The following is a 19,794-nucleotide window of genomic DNA, read 5'->3' on the forward strand; positions in this document are numbered from 1 at the left end:
TAGCTCAGTAAAACATGCAGTTCAACTGCTACCGCTTGTGGGGAGGAGAATTAGCGCTCGGGCTAATGGTGGGGGGCTGGGGATTTTTGTTTTGGGGGAGAATTTTGGGTGTTTTATCCCAGCAAAGCGCAGTAGGAAGCCTGGTTCTAACGGGGCAGCGCGGCCAGGGACCGCAGGCGGCTGTGGGGTGTCATGGGAGGAGCGGCTTCATGTAAAAGGGGGCTGGGAGAGTGTCTAGCCCAGGCGGCGGAGGCTCTCGGCGCGTGGCTGGAGACGCCGCCGGCCCTAGGCGGGGCCGAGCCGCCTTCGTTTAAGGGCGGGCCCCGGGCAGGACGGAACCGGTGCGCTGGGAAACGGAGCCGGGTGCCCCAGGAAGCGGCGGCAGCAACAGCAACAACAACAACAACTTCCGTGCGGGGCGGAGCTGGGCTGTGCCAGGCCGGGGCGCCGCACTCGGATCCCCGCGCAGCTGGGCAGGGTGAGGCGGCGCCGAGCTAACCCCGCGCTGCCCCCAGCAGAGCCCAGCCGGCCGCGGGCGCTGCCCCAGTGGGGGCCGGGCAGACAGATGCTGCCCCTCGGTGGGCGGGAAACCGCAAAACCCTGAAGGGCGCGAAGGCGGGTGCAGCTGGGTCCCGGGCGGACCCTCAGCCGGGGCTTGGCGGGCCTCGCTACTCCAGCGTTACTCCGCGCTCATCCAGCGCTGCGCGCCCACGACTTGTGATGGCAGATCTGTAACCGCCTCCACCCCCACCCTCCTCTGCATCCTTCACCGCCATTGCACGCAGCCCCGCGCCCCGTGCACCCCCCTTCTCTGCTGAATCTTGCCCTGCTGCACGCACACACCCCGGCCGCCCCATGCCCACTCTCCTCTGCACCCCTCTTCACCGCATGCACTGTTCTGCAACCCTCGGACACCTTTCACACTCCTGCCCCATTTCCCTCCACACAATTCCCTTCATTTTGCTCCTCCTCACGCCCCCCCCCAGGCAGGGGTGCTAGTACTGGGGGAGTGGTAGCACCCCCTGGCTTGAAGTGGTTTCCGTCATACACAGGGTTTATAGTTTGGTTTTTTTTAATAGCTTTCAGCAGCCCCACTATACAAATTGTTCTAACACCACTGCCCACACATGCTCTCACACTTTCACCAGTATTTATTCCCTCTTCTGTGCGCTCTCATGCACACACATACATAAACTCCTCTTTGCCCCCATTAGGCGCACAACTACTACTCCCTTTCAACACTCCCCTCCACCAACCACCACTGCCTTGCACCTGTGCGTGCACACGCACACGAACAGTTTCCTACACATGCACAGATGTGCCCACTTAGCTTCTCTGGTGCTCTGGGTGCTGCATAGTAAAACTATAAGTTAAGTAAAACTTAGCTGCAGTTAAGCATAGGCACAGCCTATTGCCCAGCCAATTGTTGGTTTGTTTTATTTAGGATTGTGTATTCATTCCCTCCCTCCATCTGTTAGTCTTTAAGGTGCCACTGGATGCCTTGTTGTTTTCATTCCCTCCCCATATTTCTTTTTCTTCTCTGAGGAGGTACCCTAGTTACTATGGCAACATAGATGTCATTAGACTAGGCGGTGCTAAGTAACATCCGCAAGGGCAGCATAAATTCTGTTTATAGGATATTCTGACACAGCTAGCAGGTTTGCAAAATGTACTAACCTAAAGGAACACTTTCATGGCCACATGTCTGAAACAGGTGACTAGCTTGCTGTCTAGAAAAGATGTGGAATGTCTGGACATGCATAGTACAATACTCAGATATAAAATCCCCCTCCTCCCCCCCCCTTGTGACGGGATGTGTAGGTCATTTCCCTGTAGAGTTTATGGATTAGAAAGCAGGTTTAGGGAAGAGTGTAAGAAAAGAAGTAAATAGTGAGGAAAGGGACATTTATAGGAAATCAGAATTACTTACTGAGGTCTGCCTGGGCAGGTTTTGTTGGGAGGTAAGCAGTGCCTAATTTGTAATGAAAGAGGTACCAGGGCTCAAGAAAATTGTGTGCCAGGGCACAAGCAATTTTTTTACATTCATAACTGCTGCAGCAAGCCCAGAGGTGCTGGGGCTATGAACTGTCAAGCCCTGGAACAAATTAAACAGTGGGGTTAAGGCAAATGATGACGTCCATAATGTGTAATCCACCAGCTCACTAAAAAAGTGTTTCCATAAACTCTGTTGATATTTTAAATACTGTACTTGGCTGTAAATTGCCTAACAAACTTGGTTTTTATATTTGAAACACAGGGGGGCGTGTGGAATTAGACCAATCTAAGGTGCTGGAAGATGCTGTGAAAAAGCATGGAAGATAAAAGACGGAGAGCCAGAGTACAGGGTGGTTGGGCTGGACCTGTTAAGAGCAGAACAGCCTCATATGCAGGCAAGATATTGTGTATTTCTTTGTGTGTTCCTGGTTATGTTAATCTTTTTTCTCCTGTCTTTTTTTAAATTTTTCCCTAATATTTTATAGAGATATTCTAATCGTGAATGAATTTGATTTCTTGTGTGATCCTGGACACATCATTTGATTTAAATAGCCCAGCTGGAATATTGGAGAAAACTATAATTTCCATGAGGATTGATACTATAGTTTAGCTGAGTTGAGCTGCCTTGAGGAAATAAATTATATAAAGACTTACTGCTCATCTGTGACCCAGACATTTAGTATTATAGGGGGAGCTGGTAAGAACACCTGTAGCTGGGCTCTCTAATGTTTTGCATTAGAAGCCCATGTTTTTTCTAGCACAGGGGTTGGCAACCTTTCAGAAGTGGTGTGCTGAGTCTTCATTTATTCACTCTAATTTAAGATTTTGCATGCAGTAATACATTTTAAAGTTTTTAGAAGGTCCCTTTCTAGAAGTCTATAATATATAACTAAACTATTGTTGTGTGTAAAGTAAATAAGGTTTTAAAAATGTTTAAGAAGCTTCATTTAAAATTAGATTAAAATGCAGAGCCTCCCGGACCAGTGGCCAGGACCCGGGCAGTGTGAGTGCCACTGAAAATCAGCTTGCGTGCCGCCTTCGGCCCACGAGCCATTGGTTGCCTACCTCTGTTCTAGCATATAACTTTGCCACCTTGTAACATGAAGATTGAAGCTTTCCATGCTGCCCTCTGCCTTGTGCAGATTTATTTATTTACTTATCTGTTTTTAAATTTCAGAAAAATAGATTATCCATTCTGAGAGAGAAGTTAGGGGAAACAGGTAGAGTAGTTTTGCCAGTGTTAATTTTTTCCCAGCCATTTATTTAAGAGCTCTAGTATTTTCATGCTTTGAATAAGAACTTGAAATTTGGTAAGATAATAGTCCTGAGATGAGAGAGAGCTTTTTACTACCCGTGTAGAAATGTACTGAAATTTTCAGACTTAGAAGCAAGGGAAAGTCTCCATTTGCACATGTAGGACTTGTTATAGACTTACTTTTAAAATCTCTATACATTCTGTCTGCACTGAGGCTGCTACTCCCTACCTCCACTGAGCCTTGTGCATACTAAGCATAGAACTAGTGATCCTGCCTTGGTGGACAGTGCTGCAGCAGCAACAAAATACCATTTGGCCTAGGGGAACGTGTGCAGGAGGAGACCTTCCACTGGCTAATATTAATAATTCCATGCTCTTCACACTCATTATTATCAAGAAAGTCCTTGTATCTCTGTCTTAGCAAGCAGACAAATCTAATTCCCAAAATTCACGTTGGGATGACTGAGAGGTTGCACAAGGGCACTTCAGAGCTGGGAGTAGAATTCAGGTTTCAAAAATGGTAGACCCAGGTCTATTCCACAGCCTCTTTGCCTTTTTAGAATGATGTGCCAAATCTGTGTTTGGCTGTGCTCTCCATAAGTGTTGTCCAAACTCCTCTGCAGAGCCAGAAATAGAATCCAGGATACCTGATTCCCAGTATTCCCATGCTTGCAAAAAACTAATTATGTAAGTCACCCCAATGTATATTGTCTCCCACTAGTGGTTGATTCTTACAGAGGATCACAGCTTATAACCAGTTTCTTCTGTGGCACAAATTGTAGTGGTCTGTGTTGGGTATCCGGGTTCCGGTCTTGCTGATGACCGGTACCAGAGTGGGGGTGCTCAGTATGTTTCCACATGAAATGTGGGAGCATGTGTAATTCTGTGGGCCAGTTAATGATAGAAAGGTAAGAGAGGTGTCATTTGGTTGGTAAAAATCTACAGAATCAAAATGACACCTCTCTTACCTTGCTATCACTAACTTGCCCACAAAATGAGATTTTACTACATTATGCTCCCAGACTGTGATGGAATTTTTTTTTTAGTTTGATTGTTTTTTTTTTAACTTAGAAAATTACACACACAAAACTGTTAAAAGAGCATTGCAAACTGAAGTGCTCCGAAAGTAGGAAATGCTGGAATTAAAGTTGCCTCTATCACCTTAATTCAGCCCCCTGGTGTGTAGATTTTTTGGGTATGTAATAAACACATTTCCTAAATATCTTTTGAGTAGAACCGTAATGTTCCCTGAAGCCATGCCACACTCATATTTTCAGCACCACAGGGGGATGAGCTCCTTGATGGAAAGCCTCTACTACCTTTAACTTGCCATAAACAATGACCACTATGCTTTTAAATGACTCACCTTTGTCAGTTGGGTTGAAACAATTTTTATTTACTTCACTTTATCAATTAGTTAAAAATGCTCCTGTCCTAGATTTTAGGTGCTTTTAATGATTATTAAAAACACATCTGACTCTTCCTTTGCTTTTATTTTTTATCTTTGACTTAAGGGGGAAGTCCTTGAAAACTGAACAGTGATTCCATTAGTTGTCCCTTACAGGAATATTGAGTTTTCCGCATAGTGAGATGTTCATTTCTTTGATTCCACTACTTTGCTTGAGCCTGTTCTTTTCTTTGCCTTAGCTCCGGGGGCTTCTGCAGCCAGGAACCTTGTGTCAGTGGGCACTGATCAGACCTGGATGAGAAGAGAGCAGCTTTCATCCAAAAGACAATTTGTGTTTAAAGAACCAGCAGAGGTAAAAATGTAGATGGGTGTCCTGTCATTTCATCTTTTTTGTTGATAAGTGGAAAAACAACTTATTTTTAAAATTACTTGGCCATATGTGGAGTAATAGTTCAAGAATACAGATATCTCAGTCCAAGCTTTTTGAGGCCTCTGTAACACACACTTTACAAACATATTGCATGTGTGGCTTACAGAAAGCTAGGATCATCTTAACTGACCCCAAATATTTTGGTTTTCATTCTCTACCAATCAGTGCTACTTTGTTCATCAGAAGCAAATAAAATATTCTGGTCTAAAGCCAGAAAAATGAGCTCTGTCTATTGCTCCTTCTGCTGGGAATGCTTCGTTGGCAGCATAGTCAACCTCTGACTTCTGGTGGGCGGAAGAGAGTAAGATCCAAGTTTCAACCCTTACCCCTTGGTCTGCCAGGGGGTTACAGGGTAATGTGCTCACCCCAGTGGGAAGTGAGTTTCTTGCATGGAATTGAAGATTGGTTGCTTAGGCCTGTAAGACTGGAAAGGCAGTGCCTCACTTTTTTCTTGTAATTGTGCCAACATGCTCTCTGAATGGGACTACATCCTGCTTTCCTCACATGGAAGGAATTTTACTATGATGAGGCAAACTGAAAATGGTATAGTTGAATGGGCCCTCCAAGAGTGACATTTACTTGAGGGAGAGAAGCTGGTCTCACTGAGACAACTGGAGTGATTATCAGGACAGCATGGTTGCTGATGACTTCCATTCTAGATTTAAGCCCTACTATGTAGGTGCTGACTGTGTGGGTGCTCTGGGGTTAAAGCACCCACCGAAAAAGAATAGGGGGTGCTCAGTACCCAAGAGCCACCAATAGGTGGCAGGAGCATATACATGGCTCACAGTGAAACCAGAAGATGGAAAGCATCCACCAGCAAAAACAAAAGTTAGCGCCTGTCCCCCCTCCCTGCCTTCCTTTCTGTTGAAGTGGTAACAATTAAACCATTCTGGCTTTCACAGAAGACAGCCATCCAAGCTATGCAGGGGATTTTAGACTAGTAACTCTTGCTGTCTAGTCTGTCTTTATATTTTTTGCTGCTTGTCTGAAACTGGAGAATTGCTCAGCCCCTCCCTCCAGGGAGTCGCTTCTGATTTTTAATCTGGGAAGGCAGGGAAAGTGATTCTCCAGTCTCAGCTGGTGTCCAGCAGCTATATGAGCAAACCAATTCTCCTCTAGTTAGCCATACTTGCTATAATTAGCAGGTGACTCCAAAGAAGTACTGGCTGCTGGTGTGTGTTTCAGTGTGATACTGTCACAATTCCAAAACTGCCAGAGAATATATCTGTGTGTTGATTAGCATTTCAGTACTGAGAGGCAGCCAGGTGTTGAAATCCCAAATCCATTCTACTGAGGTGGGGCTGAGACTACAATCAAAGCCCCTTTGAAGATTTTGATATCTACACAATCACCACAGGGCTAGGAGTTCAGCCCTGTATAGCTGAGGCATGTCAGCCCGTTGGTATAGTTACTTATCTGGTTTTATTGTTGCCTGTCAGGTGGAACGCAAAGCTCCAGAGCCAAGAGTAATAGAGTGAGTATAATACTGACTTCACTACCCTCATTATGTTACTTTCCCCTCCCCCAGCCCATGGTGGGTTAGACTAGATGGATCTTCTGCATTTCTAATTGCTATACCCGTGGAGAGAATTTTCAGTACAAAATATGATGTCCAGACTCAACTTTTTGATCCAAAAATGATTTTATATTCAGTAAAGTCCAAATATTTTTTCATTTGTTTTGTTTTGTTGGGTTTGTACAAACCAGTAGGAAAGAACAGTGGGGCTTTGTAATAAATTGGTCAATTATACATAATGGTTTTAGATCTGTGCAAAGGTGGTAGGATCAACACACATAGCTTTCTCCCATCCTCTTTATTCTTTTGCCATGACAGTGTTGTTTCTATGCTTCGGGTTTGTAACATGTGGGGATAAGGCGTTAGGTTGGGTGTGTTTGGAGGTTTGTAATCCAAAACTAGTGTGTGTTTGTGGGTCCTCCACACTGAAGAATTTCTCTACTTTTCTATTCAGAACAGGAGCAGAATCAGGTAAACTGTTAAGTATATTTTTAACACTTTGGTCAGTGTGTTAATGGTGATGATGACAGTTCCTAGATTTAAAACCTGTTTTTCCTTCCCAACAAAGTTAGCTTGCTGTGTATGTATTATCAGTTCTCCCTTGTTAACATATTTATCTGGAATGATCCTTAATATAAACTGTTCTTCTTCGAGTGCTTACTCATATCCATTCCAGTTAGGTGTGCGTGCGCCGCGTGCATGTTCGTTGGAAGATTTTTACCCTAGCAACATCCGGTGGGTCGGCTGGGCGCCCCCTGGAGTGGTGCCGTTATGGCACCGAATATATACCCCTGCCGACCCGTCCACTCCTCAGTTCCTTCTTACCGCCCGTGTCGGTCATTGGAACAGTGGAGCGCGGCTTAGCTGATCTCCACTTGCCTAGCTAGTCACTCGTTCTAGTACTTATTGTGTATATAGTTTTATAGTTGTAGTTTATACTTTTATTAATCTTTTGTTAACATAGTTAGTGTACATACTTCAGAGGGTTGGAGATTAGCCCCTTCCCCTCTCCTGGTGCCCAGGCCCATGCCTGGTTCACTGGGCTTCAAACCGTCCTCGGCCTGCCGGCGGCCGATGCCAACGGGAGACCCCCACGACTCCTGCCTGAAGTGCCTCGGGGGGAATCCCATCTTACAGATAAGTGCCGGATTTGCAAGTCGTTTAAGCTGCGGACAAAAAAGGAGCGGGACTTTCATCTTAAGCAGCTCCTAATGGAGGCGGCCCTCACTCCTCCGTCTTCGGCACCGAGTGCCGCACAGTCCGCACCGGGGAGAAGTGCCTCGTCGGCACTGGAGAGCATCGGCACTGCCAAGATGCCCCGGCACCAGCCGTCACCGGCCCAGAAGCCATCCTGGCACCGCTCCCTCTCCCCGCGTGCCAAGAAGGTCAAAGCTCCTGCAGCTCCAATATCTGCACTGCAGTCTGAGCCTCAGCCAAAACTGAGTCGCCCGGCACCAACAACTGCCACGGCACCGACAATCTCGGCACCGTTGATTCCAGCCATGCAAGAGCCTTCGAGTCTGGTGCATGACAGCTCCCCGGCACACGCCTCGGTAGAGCTTATTGTTCCCACCACGCCAGAGACCTTTTCGACGGCGAGGGAACTCGTTGCTCTAACGGAGCCCACCCTGCCTCAACCCCCGGCACCGCCGGTATGGGTTGTTGCATCAACAGGGAAGCCTGCCGTGGTCAGGCCACCTTCTATCGACGCCGCAGGCAGGCACCGCTTGAGATCGAGGTCTCGCCAGCATTTCCGATCTCGCTGCCAGTCCCGATCTAGGCGCCGCTCGCAGTCCTGGTACCAATCTCCTTCTCGGTACCGGTCGTACTCGCGGCACTGCTCATGATCCCGCTCTCCGGACCGATACTCCAGACAGTGGTCCAGCTCCCGGCACCGTTCACCATAGAGCTTCATGGTCGACCTCCCGGCACCACGCTGGTCGCAGGTCCTGGTCAACCTCTCGGCACCGGTACGACTCCCGGTACCGCTCTCCGGTGCGGCACGACGCACGGTACCCTGCACACAGGGCTCCTCCTCACGTGCTCTCTGCTCCACCATGGCCATCACGGCACCCATCTGAGTCTTCGCACGCTGATAGCGCCGCATATGGGGATTCAGAACCACAGAGCCGTGTCCTCCAGGACGCTCAGGGCATGGAACAAGCACCACAGTGGTCCTTCTGGACGCCTTGGGCATATCACCAGGCCCAAGGCGAACCCACGGTTCCATCTCTTTCCACCCCGTCGGAACATCGTGCACCAGAGGCCACTGTTAGCCGCCCTCCTCCAGTGGGTACAGACGATTCGGCTCTTGCGCCGGACCCCCAGGTGTTCCCGGACCCTGATGTTCCTCCAGAACAGGAGTCACTAAATGAGCCAACCGTGCCGGGTCTCTCATCCTCCTCTTCACCAGACAAGGCAGTAGCCGGTACTTCTACATTGGGCCCGCCCCCAGTCGACCTCAGAGCCCACCAAGACCTTCTCTGGCGTATTGCCTTAAATATCAACCTCCAGGTGGAGGAGGTCCCGGAGATAGAAGACCCGGTCATAGACATACTGTCAGCAGATGCCCCAACTCGCGTGGCTCTGCCATTCATCCGGTCCATCCAGGCCAAAGCGGATACCATTTGGCAATCTCCAGCGACTATCCCTCCCACAGCCAGAGGCGTGGAAAGGAAATACATGGTACCCTCTAAAGGGTACGAATATTTATATACCCATCCTCCTCCATGCTCTTCGCTCATTCAATCTGTGAATGAGCGAGAGCGTCATGGCCAACCAGCCCATGCCCCAAAATCGCGGGAGGCTAGACGGATGGATCTATTGGGGCGTAAAGTCTACTCCGCCGGAGGCCTCCAACTGCGGGTGGCTAACCAACAGGCCCTGCTCAGCAAGTATAATTATAATACCTGGCAATCGGTGGGTAAGTTCGCTGAACTGGTCCCACAGGACTCCCGCCCAGAATTCCAGACCCTTCTGGAGGAAGGGAAGAAAGTGGCACGGACTTCCCTGCAGGCCTCACTCGACGCTGCTGATTTGGTGGCCAGAACCGTGGCCTTGGGGATTACAATGCGGAGAATATCGTGGTTGCATGTCTCAGGTCTACCTCCCGAACTACAACATGCTATTCAGGACCTTCCGTTTGATGGACAGGGCCTTTTCTCTCAGAAAACGGACCCGAGACTCCAGAGTCTCAAAGACAATCGTGTCATCATGCGTTCCCTCGGGATGCATACTCCGCAAACCCAACGGAGGTCTTTCCGTACCCAGCCTCAGCACCCTTACCCCCCCATCCAGGCCAAGACAAGACTTTAGCAGGAGGCGTGGTCGTGGGAACCGCAGACAGCAACCGGGTTCCCAAGGGGGCCAGAATAACGGTCCCGCCAAACCATCAGCAGGACCAAAACCGAACTTTTGAAGGTGCGCCCGGGAGCAGAGCACCGGTCCTTCCCCAGGATCCCTTTCAGTTCTCCAACCACCTTTCCTCCTTCCTCCCTGCGTGGGCCCAATTAACCTCAGATCATTGGGTCCTACGCACGGTGGAATTTGGATACCACCTCCAATTTATTTCGCTCCCTCCCTATCCCTCTTCAGGGACCCCTCTCACGAGCAATTCCTCTGGCAAGAGATTCGTACACTCCTTTCCATGGGAGCTATAGAGGAGGTGCCGGAGGAGTTCAGGGGCAAGGGATTTTACTCCCGATATTTCCTAATCCCCAAGGCAAAAGGAGGTCTCCGACCCATCCTGGACCTGCGCGGTCTCAACATCTTTCTGAAGAAGTTGAAGTTCCGCATGGTGTCCCTGGGGACCATCATCCCATCCTTGGATCCCGGAGACTGGTACGCTGCTCTCGGCATGAAGGATGCATACTTTCACATCACCATTTACCCTCCGCACAGACGGTACCTATGGTTTATGGTGCACTATCAACATTTTCAATTTGCAGTCCTTCCGTTCGACCTCTCCACCGTGGTTGGGCCTGATGATCAATCTAGAGAAGTCTACTCTAGTGCCCACTCAAAGAATAGAATTCATTGGGGCCATTCTAGACTCCAAACTCGCAACAGCCTGCCTTCCGCTACCCCGGTTTCGGACACTAGTTTCGGTCATAGAAAGCCTTCAAACTTTCCCGACGACCTCGGCCCGTACCTGCCTCAGCCTTCTCGGTCACATGGCTGCGTGCACTTTTGTAACCAAGCACGCCAAACTACGCCTGCGTCCCCTTCAAACCTGGCTTGCCTCAGTTTACCGCCCAGGCAGGGATGCCATGGATATGGTCATCACCGTTCCTCAAAGCGTCTTAGGCTCGCTCAACTGGTGGCTAACACCTTCCCTGGTGTGTGCAGGAATGCCATTCCAACCGAGACAGCCCTCAGTATCCCTAACGACGGACGTGTCGTCTCTCGGCTGGGGGGCACACTTAGGCCATCGTCAAACACAAGGCCTCTGGTCATCTCAAGAGCTAGTGTTGCACATAAATGTCCGGGAGCTGAGAGCAGTCCGCCTTGCCTGCCAGACGTTCCAACATCATCTACAGGGCCATTGTGTTCTAGTACTCACGGACAACACAACAGCAATGCACTACATAAACAAGCAGGGAGGGACTTGATCCTCCCCCCTTTGTCAGGAGGCGATCCAACTGTGGGAATTTTGCATAGCCCACTCTATAGACCTTGTAGCGTCCTTCCTCCCAGGGATCTGGAACACTCTGGCAGACCATCTCAGCAGATCCTTTCTCTCCCACGAGTGGTTGCTTCGCCCGGACATTGTACATTCCATCTTCCAGAAGTGGGGCTTTCCCCACATAGACCTCTTCTCTTCCTGCAACAACAGGAAGTGTCAGAGTTCTGCTCCTTCCAGGGTCTCGCCTCGGGCTCAATATTGGACGCCTTCCTAATCTCTTGGGCGAACCACCTGCTTTATGCCTTTCCACCCTTCCTGATGGTGCACAGGGTTCTCGTAAAGCTTCGCAGGGACAGGGCTCGACTGATCCTGATCGCCCTTGCGTGGCCCCGGCAACACTGGTACACCACGTTGCTGGACCACTCGATAGCCAACCCCATCCCCCTGCACCTTCATCAGGATCTGATAACTCAGGACCACAGCAGGCTTCTCCACCCAGACCTGCAATCCCTCCATCTAACGTCGTGGCTCCTGCCTGGTTAACCCAATCGGAATTAAGGTGCTGTGCCCCGGTGCAAGAGATACTCCTGGGTAGCAGGAAACCTTCTACTCGGTCTACTTACTTAGCCAAGTGGAAACCGTTTTCTTGCTGGTGTCAAACGCGGGATGTCGCACCTACAGAGGGTCCCATCCCCACTATTTTAGACTACCTCTGGTATCTTAAACAACAAGGCCTCGCTATCTCATCCTTGCAGGGCACTTAGCGGCTATTTCTACTTTCCACCCCGGAGAAGGTGCTTACTCCATCTTCTCCCACCCTATGGTCTCGAGGTTCCTCAAAGGCTTGGAGTGTCTGTTTCCCCTGGTACGACGCCCCGCCCCTTCCTGGGACCTCAATTTAGTTCTGACAAGACTTACGTTCCCCCCCGTTCGAGCCATTGGCAACCTGCTCACTCCTGTATTTATCATGGAAAACAGCCTTCCTTGTAGCCATTACATCAGCTAGGAGAGTCTCTGAGCTCCGGGCTCTGATGGTGGACCCACCATACACAGTGTTCCACAAGGACAAGGTGCAGCTACGCCTACATCCGGCATTCCTCCCTAAAGTAGTCTCGGCCTTTCATCTCAACCGGGACATATTCCTCCCGGTCTTCCCCAAACCGCATACATCTCGTAGGGAGCAGCAGTTACATTCGCTCGATGTCCATCGGGCGCTCGCCTTCTATATTGACCGTATGAGGCCCTTCCGCAAAACGCCCCAACTCTTTGTTGCAGTGGCAGACTGGATGAAAGGCCAGCCCGTCTCTTCACAGAGGATCTCGTCCTGGATAACAGCGTGCATCCGGGCTTGCTACGATCTAGCTCATGCCTCTCCGGGTCATATTACGGCACATTCTACCAGGGCCCAGGCCTCGTCAGCCGCCTTCTTAGCTCGGGTACCTATTCAGGAGATATGTTGAGCAGCTACATGGTCTTTGGTACACACCTTTACTTCCCATTATGCCCTGGTCCAACAATCCAGAGACGATGCAGGCTTCGGCTTAGCAGTTTTGCATTCTGCAGTTTCTCACTCCGACCCCACCGCCTAGGTAAGGCTTGGGATTCACCTAATTGGAATGGATATGAGCAAGCACTCGAAGAAGAAAAGACGGTTACTTACCTTTGTAACTGTTGTTCTTCGAGATGTGTTGCTCATATCCATTCCAAAACCCGCCCTCCTTCCCCACTGTCGGAGTAGCCGGCAAGAAGGAACTGAGGAGCGGACGGGTCGGCAGGGGTATATATTCGATGCCATAACGGCGCCATGCCAGGGGGCGCCCAACCGAACCACCGGGTGTTGCTAGGGTAAAAATTTTCCGACTAACGTGCACGCAGCGCATGCACACCTAACTGGAATGGATATGAGCAACACATCTCGAAGAACAACAGTTACAAAAGTAAGTAACTATCTTTTTTGGAAGTTACAGCTTGAAATCCCAGACTTCTTGATGTAAGGGCAGATCCAGATGCAGTCAAAATTCCAGGCTACATCTGTCCCATGTTTAGTGCAAATAGCAGGGATGGCAGATCAGACACTTCTTACCATGAGGGCTGAAGAATTGTAGCTGTTCGTAGGTGTGACCGTCAGACTGATAGTGGGGCTGTGTATTCAAGCGCTTCAGGCCATTGATGATCTTCCAGTGTGACATGGAGAGCTCATCCCCAGGATATGCTTATTGCTTGTGTGTCTGCATGTGTCATCCAATCATTAAATTACAGACTTTGGAATGGAGATTTGTTTGGGGTCAGAGGAGTTTCCTTAATGGGCAGTTCCTCAGATTTGGGTTGTAGAGCTAACTCTTAATATACTGTGCCAGTCATTTATTATTTCTTTCAAAAATTGTAAATATTGCCCTTTTGGGAATTTTACATCTGCAGTTCAAGTACTAGACTAGATAGCTATTGGTTACAGAAAACTAATCCAGGTGAAACACCCACGTGCCCAGCACTGGTGTGGTTACGAAAATAGTTCCACTTAATATACTCTTGTTGTGGGATGTGCAGAGTTTCTGTCCTGATTCACTGAGAAATCATTGCTCTAGGATGTTACTAAATAGTATTTCACTAGAGGCACTTAGAAAAGCTATGAAAGTAGCTGACCTTTCAGTCTGTTTATTAAAGCTTCACAGTTCCTATTTCAGAGTGGGTGATAGAATAATAACAGAAAGGAAAGTACAGCTGTATCAAGAGAACTTAATAAATACATAATTTTTAGAAATACATTGAAGGCCCACTGGCCCTTTTCAGTTGTTCTACTTCCGTTTAAGGGGAGGGTCAGTGTGGAGGAGACCCCAGCTGCCATTATGAAAATCTGGTAAGCAGGATAGAGTTCATATAATGCCCTTTTCTTCACTAAGTCACTGTACATTATTGCACAGGTCTTTTGGGATTACTGCTTTAGCAATCCTCATAAACACCTCATGATATGCAATACACAGTTCATTAAATATCACTTTTCTCACCATTATCTACATTAGCCTCTGTGAGCATGCAAATGTGCACAGTAAATAATTGTGCAGCACAGATCAGAGTTCCTGCCCCAAAGAGTGTACATTCTAAAGCAAGAGTGTGATGCAGGGCTCCCCAGAGGATTCAGGGGGCCTGGGGCAAAGCAGTTTTGGGAGCCCCTTCCATAAAAAAAAGTTGCAGTACTATACAATACTGTATTCTTGTGGGGGCCCCTGCGGGGCCTGGGGCAAATTGCCCCACTTCTCCCTCTCCCCCCCCCCCCCAACGAGCGGCCCTGATGTGATGTAGTTGATAGAGCAGAAAACTGAATCAGGAGAGGTGAATTATATTGCTTGTTCTACCACTGACTTGCTCTGTAGCCTTGGGCAAGTCGCTTTAACTCTCTGTACTTCATTTTCTCCTTCGTAAAATGAGGAGGATGATACATACTTCACAGGCAACATAATTAATGATCTATGCTTTTAGATTCTTGGACAGAAGTGATGTACAAGTGCAAAGTCTTGTTTATTAATAAAGTCATTGCAAAACATCATACATGGATTGGGTGTGGATGTGAAATCAAATGTATGTGGAAGAAATGCTTCAGAGTACCATACATTTACTACAGTTCTCTGAGGGTGGGGAGGAGGTAGGTAATGGGGGTTAGTAGGCTGTTCAGGCATATGGGACAGCGTGAAGTTTGGAGCTAGTGAAGGGAACAATGGAAGTAGTTGAGAGACAAGCTCAGGCAGACCATTTATAGACCAATATCTGCATTTCACAGCAGTGCAGCAGGTGGCTGATAGAACAACTGTTTTACCTCATGGAGCAGTTAAAATGTCATTTTCAAATCTGTCACCTGGTTTATATGTGGCACGTAGCATTTCCCACAGCATATTTATTTTGCTGGGCTAGGTAAAATGAGGGTAACTGTCTTCTAACTGAAGTTCCTGAGTGTGGTCTCCTCAGCATGAGTCAGACTATGTGTGTTTATATTATGTCTTTGGAAGGGGAATAGGGCCGTGAGGTCCTTTTTCCTTTAGCTCCCCTTCATCATCCCTCTCTACTTTTCTCTGGAGCCTGTAAACCCTGTAGTGAGTATGTGGCCAGAGTGGAGGCTCCCACAAGCAATGCGAGGTGATCTGTGAGGGTAGAGCATGTTGTTTCCACAGCACTTCCAGCTTCTGCTGGCCTTGTCTCTGGCTTCCTTCTCCCTAGCCTCATTGCTCCTTCATCATAGTGTGTTGCAGTGCCCGTAGACTACTTTCCTTAACCCAGGTTTGCATGTGACTGGACCATGCAAGTCATCCATATGTATTATCTGTTTCTTGTATTTCATCCATCTGATGGCTGTTTCCTCTCCATGTCCTCAGTGAACAGGGCCTGTATGAGATCAGCACGTTGCCAACAGGAGTGTCTCGGTAAGTGGATTTATTTATTTATTAGCACCTTGGTTGCTATTGAGTAATGTAATGACATTCAGTCTTTCGAAGGTCTAATCTCCACTGGGATTTTGGTGATGCAGAGGATGGCTCTGGCAGGGATGTTGTTTCTCCCATGCCACCTTATGTGTAAGATGGCTCTGAAGGGGGGATTCTGGCCCCTGGCATAACTGGTACATCAGGCTGCAGTGATGTGGTTAATTCTGAGCAGCATGGAAATTGTTAGGAATCTATTGTTGGTGTGAGTGAAAATGAATTTATGCAGGTTATTATTGTGTTCAACTTCCAATGGTGTAGTGGAATAGATAAAGTGGCCTTGATTGATTAGTCCATACTCTAGGTCACTATAAACTCTTGGCTAGCACTGGGCTAGTAACAGAATGTGTTCCTGGGAGTCACAGCAGTGTAACAGAGGGGCATACTAACGGCTAGAGCCCTGCAAATATCCGCTTTATATCCACTGATCATTTTTGTGGATCGCATATCAGATGTAGATACAAATTTTGTATCCATGTAGGGCTCTACTAATGGCCTAAGGAGCCTTGGTACAACAGGATCCAGCTTTTTAACAGGCTGCTAGTAGCTGACTAGCTATAGCAAGGTGTTCTCACCCTTCAAAATGACTACCCCTTTTTATTGCTGATAGAATGTAGGTATATTTCAGCAACAGTTCCACTTGAAACTGGTATATCTGGTAGCAGTAGGTGCTTATTTGCAGAGAATACTTTTTAGTACTTCTAATCCTAAACAGGAGGAGATGCAATGGGTGCAGAAGACACTAGTCCACATTTCCAGTGATCTGTGATCACAACTCTGTGCTAAGGAAATGAAACTTATTCCATACACAGCCTTCCTACCAATAAAACCTTCTAGGTAGTCCAGAACAGGAACAAGGCACTCCATGGCTCGTTGTATCACATTGGCCAAGCTTATTGCCAGTCCAGAAATGCCTGCAAAAGCCATGAGAACAGTCCTGATGCTACATTCTAGATCCTCTACATGGAAGAATTCAACAAATCCCTCAGAGCCTCTTTGGTTAGCTAACCATTCTTGTTTGTCTGTGACTAGCAGGAATCATGATCATCACAGATGTGTTTGTGTGTGGATGCAATTCTCTTGGCTTATGCTTTTCAGGTGTTTTGCAACAAAAGTACTGAAAGAAACAAAGGTCACAATTCTACCTGTTTGTTATTCCATCACTGAAAATGTGGGTTGTAACTTCAAACACTGACTTTAGATCATCCTAATTCTTGATGTCTAGCTTCTGAAGTATCCCTGGGAGGCTTCCCCCTCCCGGTTCCTGCCTGCCCACTTCTTGTTAGGATTCTGGTATTTTCTGGTTAGACAGAGATTTAGGTGCATTAGGATGGTAATACTTTATGCCTCTAAACTGATCTCTGAATATTATTTATAATCTGACCTGCCAGCAGTGGAGCAAAGACAGCTGTTCTGTCGTCTTTACTTATATTAGGTTTATCTGTCTAGTTCTACTTTTCATTAATTTTTATCCTTTTCCTGGTCAAAGCTGTGATATCCTGTGACCTAATAGGAAAGCCAGACAGATAACTTCTATTTTCCACTGACAAATGAATGCATGGTGGCTATATTGTATAGCTAAAGAAGTGATGGAAAAATTTTAGGTATGAAATTTGACTTGCTTTAAAATAATGAAAATATGAACAGAGAACAGTCTTGTGGAATTTAAGGCACTGGTTTAGTAAAAGACTTACGCACATGCTTAACTTTAAGCCATATGAGTTGAAGCATTTTGCGTGATCAAGGCCTAAAATGTTACTACTTCAATACATTTTAAAACAAAAGCTGATAATCTCATATATTTAACTAGCTAAATGCTTTTAGTGTCCCCTGCTTTATTTGCTTCAGAGTTACTTCCCAGATTTTTCTGCCTATCAATAATACAAAAATGTGTAGGGCATGAAGAGGCACTCTATAGACTTGAAGGTTTTCATTTTGGCTCCATCTAAAAACTTGAAAAACATTTATTTTCTAAACACAAAAGGACAAAATCATTGACCAGCAGGAAGGGGGAAGTGACACACTGCTAGGAAGATTTTACTTTTATTCTTCAGAATTTGTATCTTTTGTATTAATTTGGGGATTCTGTTTGTATGTGCAGTAGGATACAAATGCCAGTTCTTGTAGGACTTGAAAGTCATGCTGTAGATAATCCAGAAGCAGTTTTCCTTAGATGTGCAGTAACATCTAAGGTTCAATCTAAGACCTCAGAACTGCAATAGCTTGGTCATTCTTAATATACCAGAACCTCTCCCAGTTCCTTTGCTACGTCCTTTTAGTTGAGTTTCCTTTTGGGGTTGAATACTTTGTAAAAATCTCATGTTGTGCTGCATTGTGGGAGGATATAATGGCTAGAATTTTTAAGTTGTGGCTAGTAATTTTGGCTACCTCTGTTTCTGGGTGCCCAACCAGAGAGATCTTAGAGAGGGTAGATTTTCTAAAGGTCGTGAGCACCTACCTTCTAAACCCTGGCCTTTTTAACTCATCTCCTATTGGTCACGTGAAAGTGGAGGCACCCAGCATCATTAGATGTTTTTGTAAATCTTGGCCTGTTTCTACAGGAGGTATAATTGCATTTAAATGCAGTCCCACATTATCTGCTGACATCTGCACTATTAACCCTTGAAATTGGAGTATTTAATAAAAACCCAGGTATACACACGGTATACGTTTTCTGCTTACTCTCTTCAATCTGTAACTTTTCTGCAATAGGGTTCATTTGATTCCTGGCTTCATTGACTCAAAACAAGCAGACTGGATGTTTGAACAACTCCTCCAAGAGATCCCCTGGAGGCAGAGAACTCACCTCAGGCAGGGTAAATGTGCAGTATTTCTTTATATAATTGCCTTGACTCCTATGTCAAAATCCTTCCCCTTGTTTTCATTTCCTATCACCTTGACTGTTAGAACTCCCTTGTCTCTTCCCTCCCAAGTCTCAGTTTTCCAGGCTCATGTATAGAGGGTGCTGCTTCGGCTCAGTTTTTACATATCGAAAGAGGCATGTCCGCATCATCCTATCCTCAAACAACTCTGTGATATCCCATTAATTCCAGATCAAAGTGAAAATTCCCCTCCTAGAACGGCTCTGCTCTGTCCCTTCAAACATTCTCACCACTGATGTTGCTAGAGTCTTCTCCTCTGCATTCCCTGCTTTTTTCTTTCTCTTCACACATCATCTCTCATTTAGAGTCTCAGCTGTAAATAATTCTCTTCTCCCTTGTCTTTGCCTACTACATTTTCTTTTTCTGCTTCTATTCTATTTTATTTAATTCTGTAAAGCATATTGGTTGCAATTTGTTAGACTGAAGAACACAGTCTTACTTTAGACTGAGACACTTATGTGTTCAGTAAGCATGTGAAATGCCTGCTATTCCAGTTGTGTTCACTGGGAGGCACCTGTGCTATTTCTTAGCTGCTATTACTCAGCGCTGGGCATAAGGTTATATTATTATTAACTGGTATAGAACAGGCCCAGAGAACCCTTGTCCTAGTCCTGCCAAGAAAGCCATTGGTCCTAAACAAACCTGTTCAAAGCCTGCATTTCTTCTTTGAGTGCTTGCTCATGTCCATTCCATATTAGGTGTGCGTGATCACCATATGCACTGGTTCCAGAAGTTTTTCCCTCAGCAGTATCCGTAGGGGACCGGCTCTGGTGCCCCTGGAATGGCGCGATTATAAGGGGCACCACCAGCTCCCCCAACCCTCAGTTCCTTCTTGTTGCCAGTGATGGTGCTGGAACTTCTGCTGGTTCGGCTGCCATTGTTTTGTTCTCAGTTCTTGCGAAATTTGAAAACCTGTAATATAGTTAGTAGTTCTTAGTTACCCTTAGTAGTAGTTCTCAACTCTTCCTTAGTCCTGAATGGGATTCATCCAGGGGATGGAGCATGCCCTGGTCCCAGGCTTTAAGCCCTGCGATCGCTGCAAACAGCCTATGCTCATCAGTGATCCACATACCAGCTACCTAAGGTGCTTAGGCGAAGGGCACGTAAGTGACAAGTGCTGTATCTGCAAGTCCTTCAAACCTAAGACGAAGGAGCATGATGTCAGTCTGAAAGCACTCCTGATGGAGTAGGCACTCACTCCGGCACCAGAGCACC

General features: G+C 47.0%; 1 protein-coding gene across 2 annotated transcripts in view; it reads left to right on the top strand.

The window, feature by feature from the left end:
* The first annotated feature begins 403 nt into the window (after positions 1–403).
* ALKBH3 (alkB homolog 3, alpha-ketoglutarate dependent dioxygenase) overlaps positions 404–19,794 on the top strand; it is a 62,694-nt gene continuing 43,303 nt past the window's right edge. For both annotated transcript variants that reach the window (XR_007774682.1, XM_050955482.1), the window contains exons 1-6: positions 404–478; positions 2,258–2,390; positions 4,898–5,010; positions 6,531–6,565; positions 15,593–15,640; positions 18,410–18,513. Coding sequence is in view for 1 of the 2 variants with exons in the window: in XM_050955482.1 (XP_050811439.1) it covers positions 2,312–2,390; positions 4,898–5,010; positions 6,531–6,565; positions 15,593–15,640; positions 18,410–18,513 (379 nt within the window). In the remaining variant the exon portion in view is untranslated. The remainder of the gene's footprint in view (positions 479–2,257; positions 2,391–4,897; positions 5,011–6,530; positions 6,566–15,592; positions 15,641–18,409; positions 18,514–19,794) is intronic.

Source organism: Gopherus flavomarginatus, chromosome 5 (assembly GCF_025201925.1).
Source record: "Gopherus flavomarginatus isolate rGopFla2 chromosome 5, rGopFla2.mat.asm, whole genome shotgun sequence".
In the NCBI taxonomy this organism is placed as follows: domain Eukaryota; kingdom Metazoa; phylum Chordata; order Testudines; family Testudinidae; genus Gopherus; species Gopherus flavomarginatus.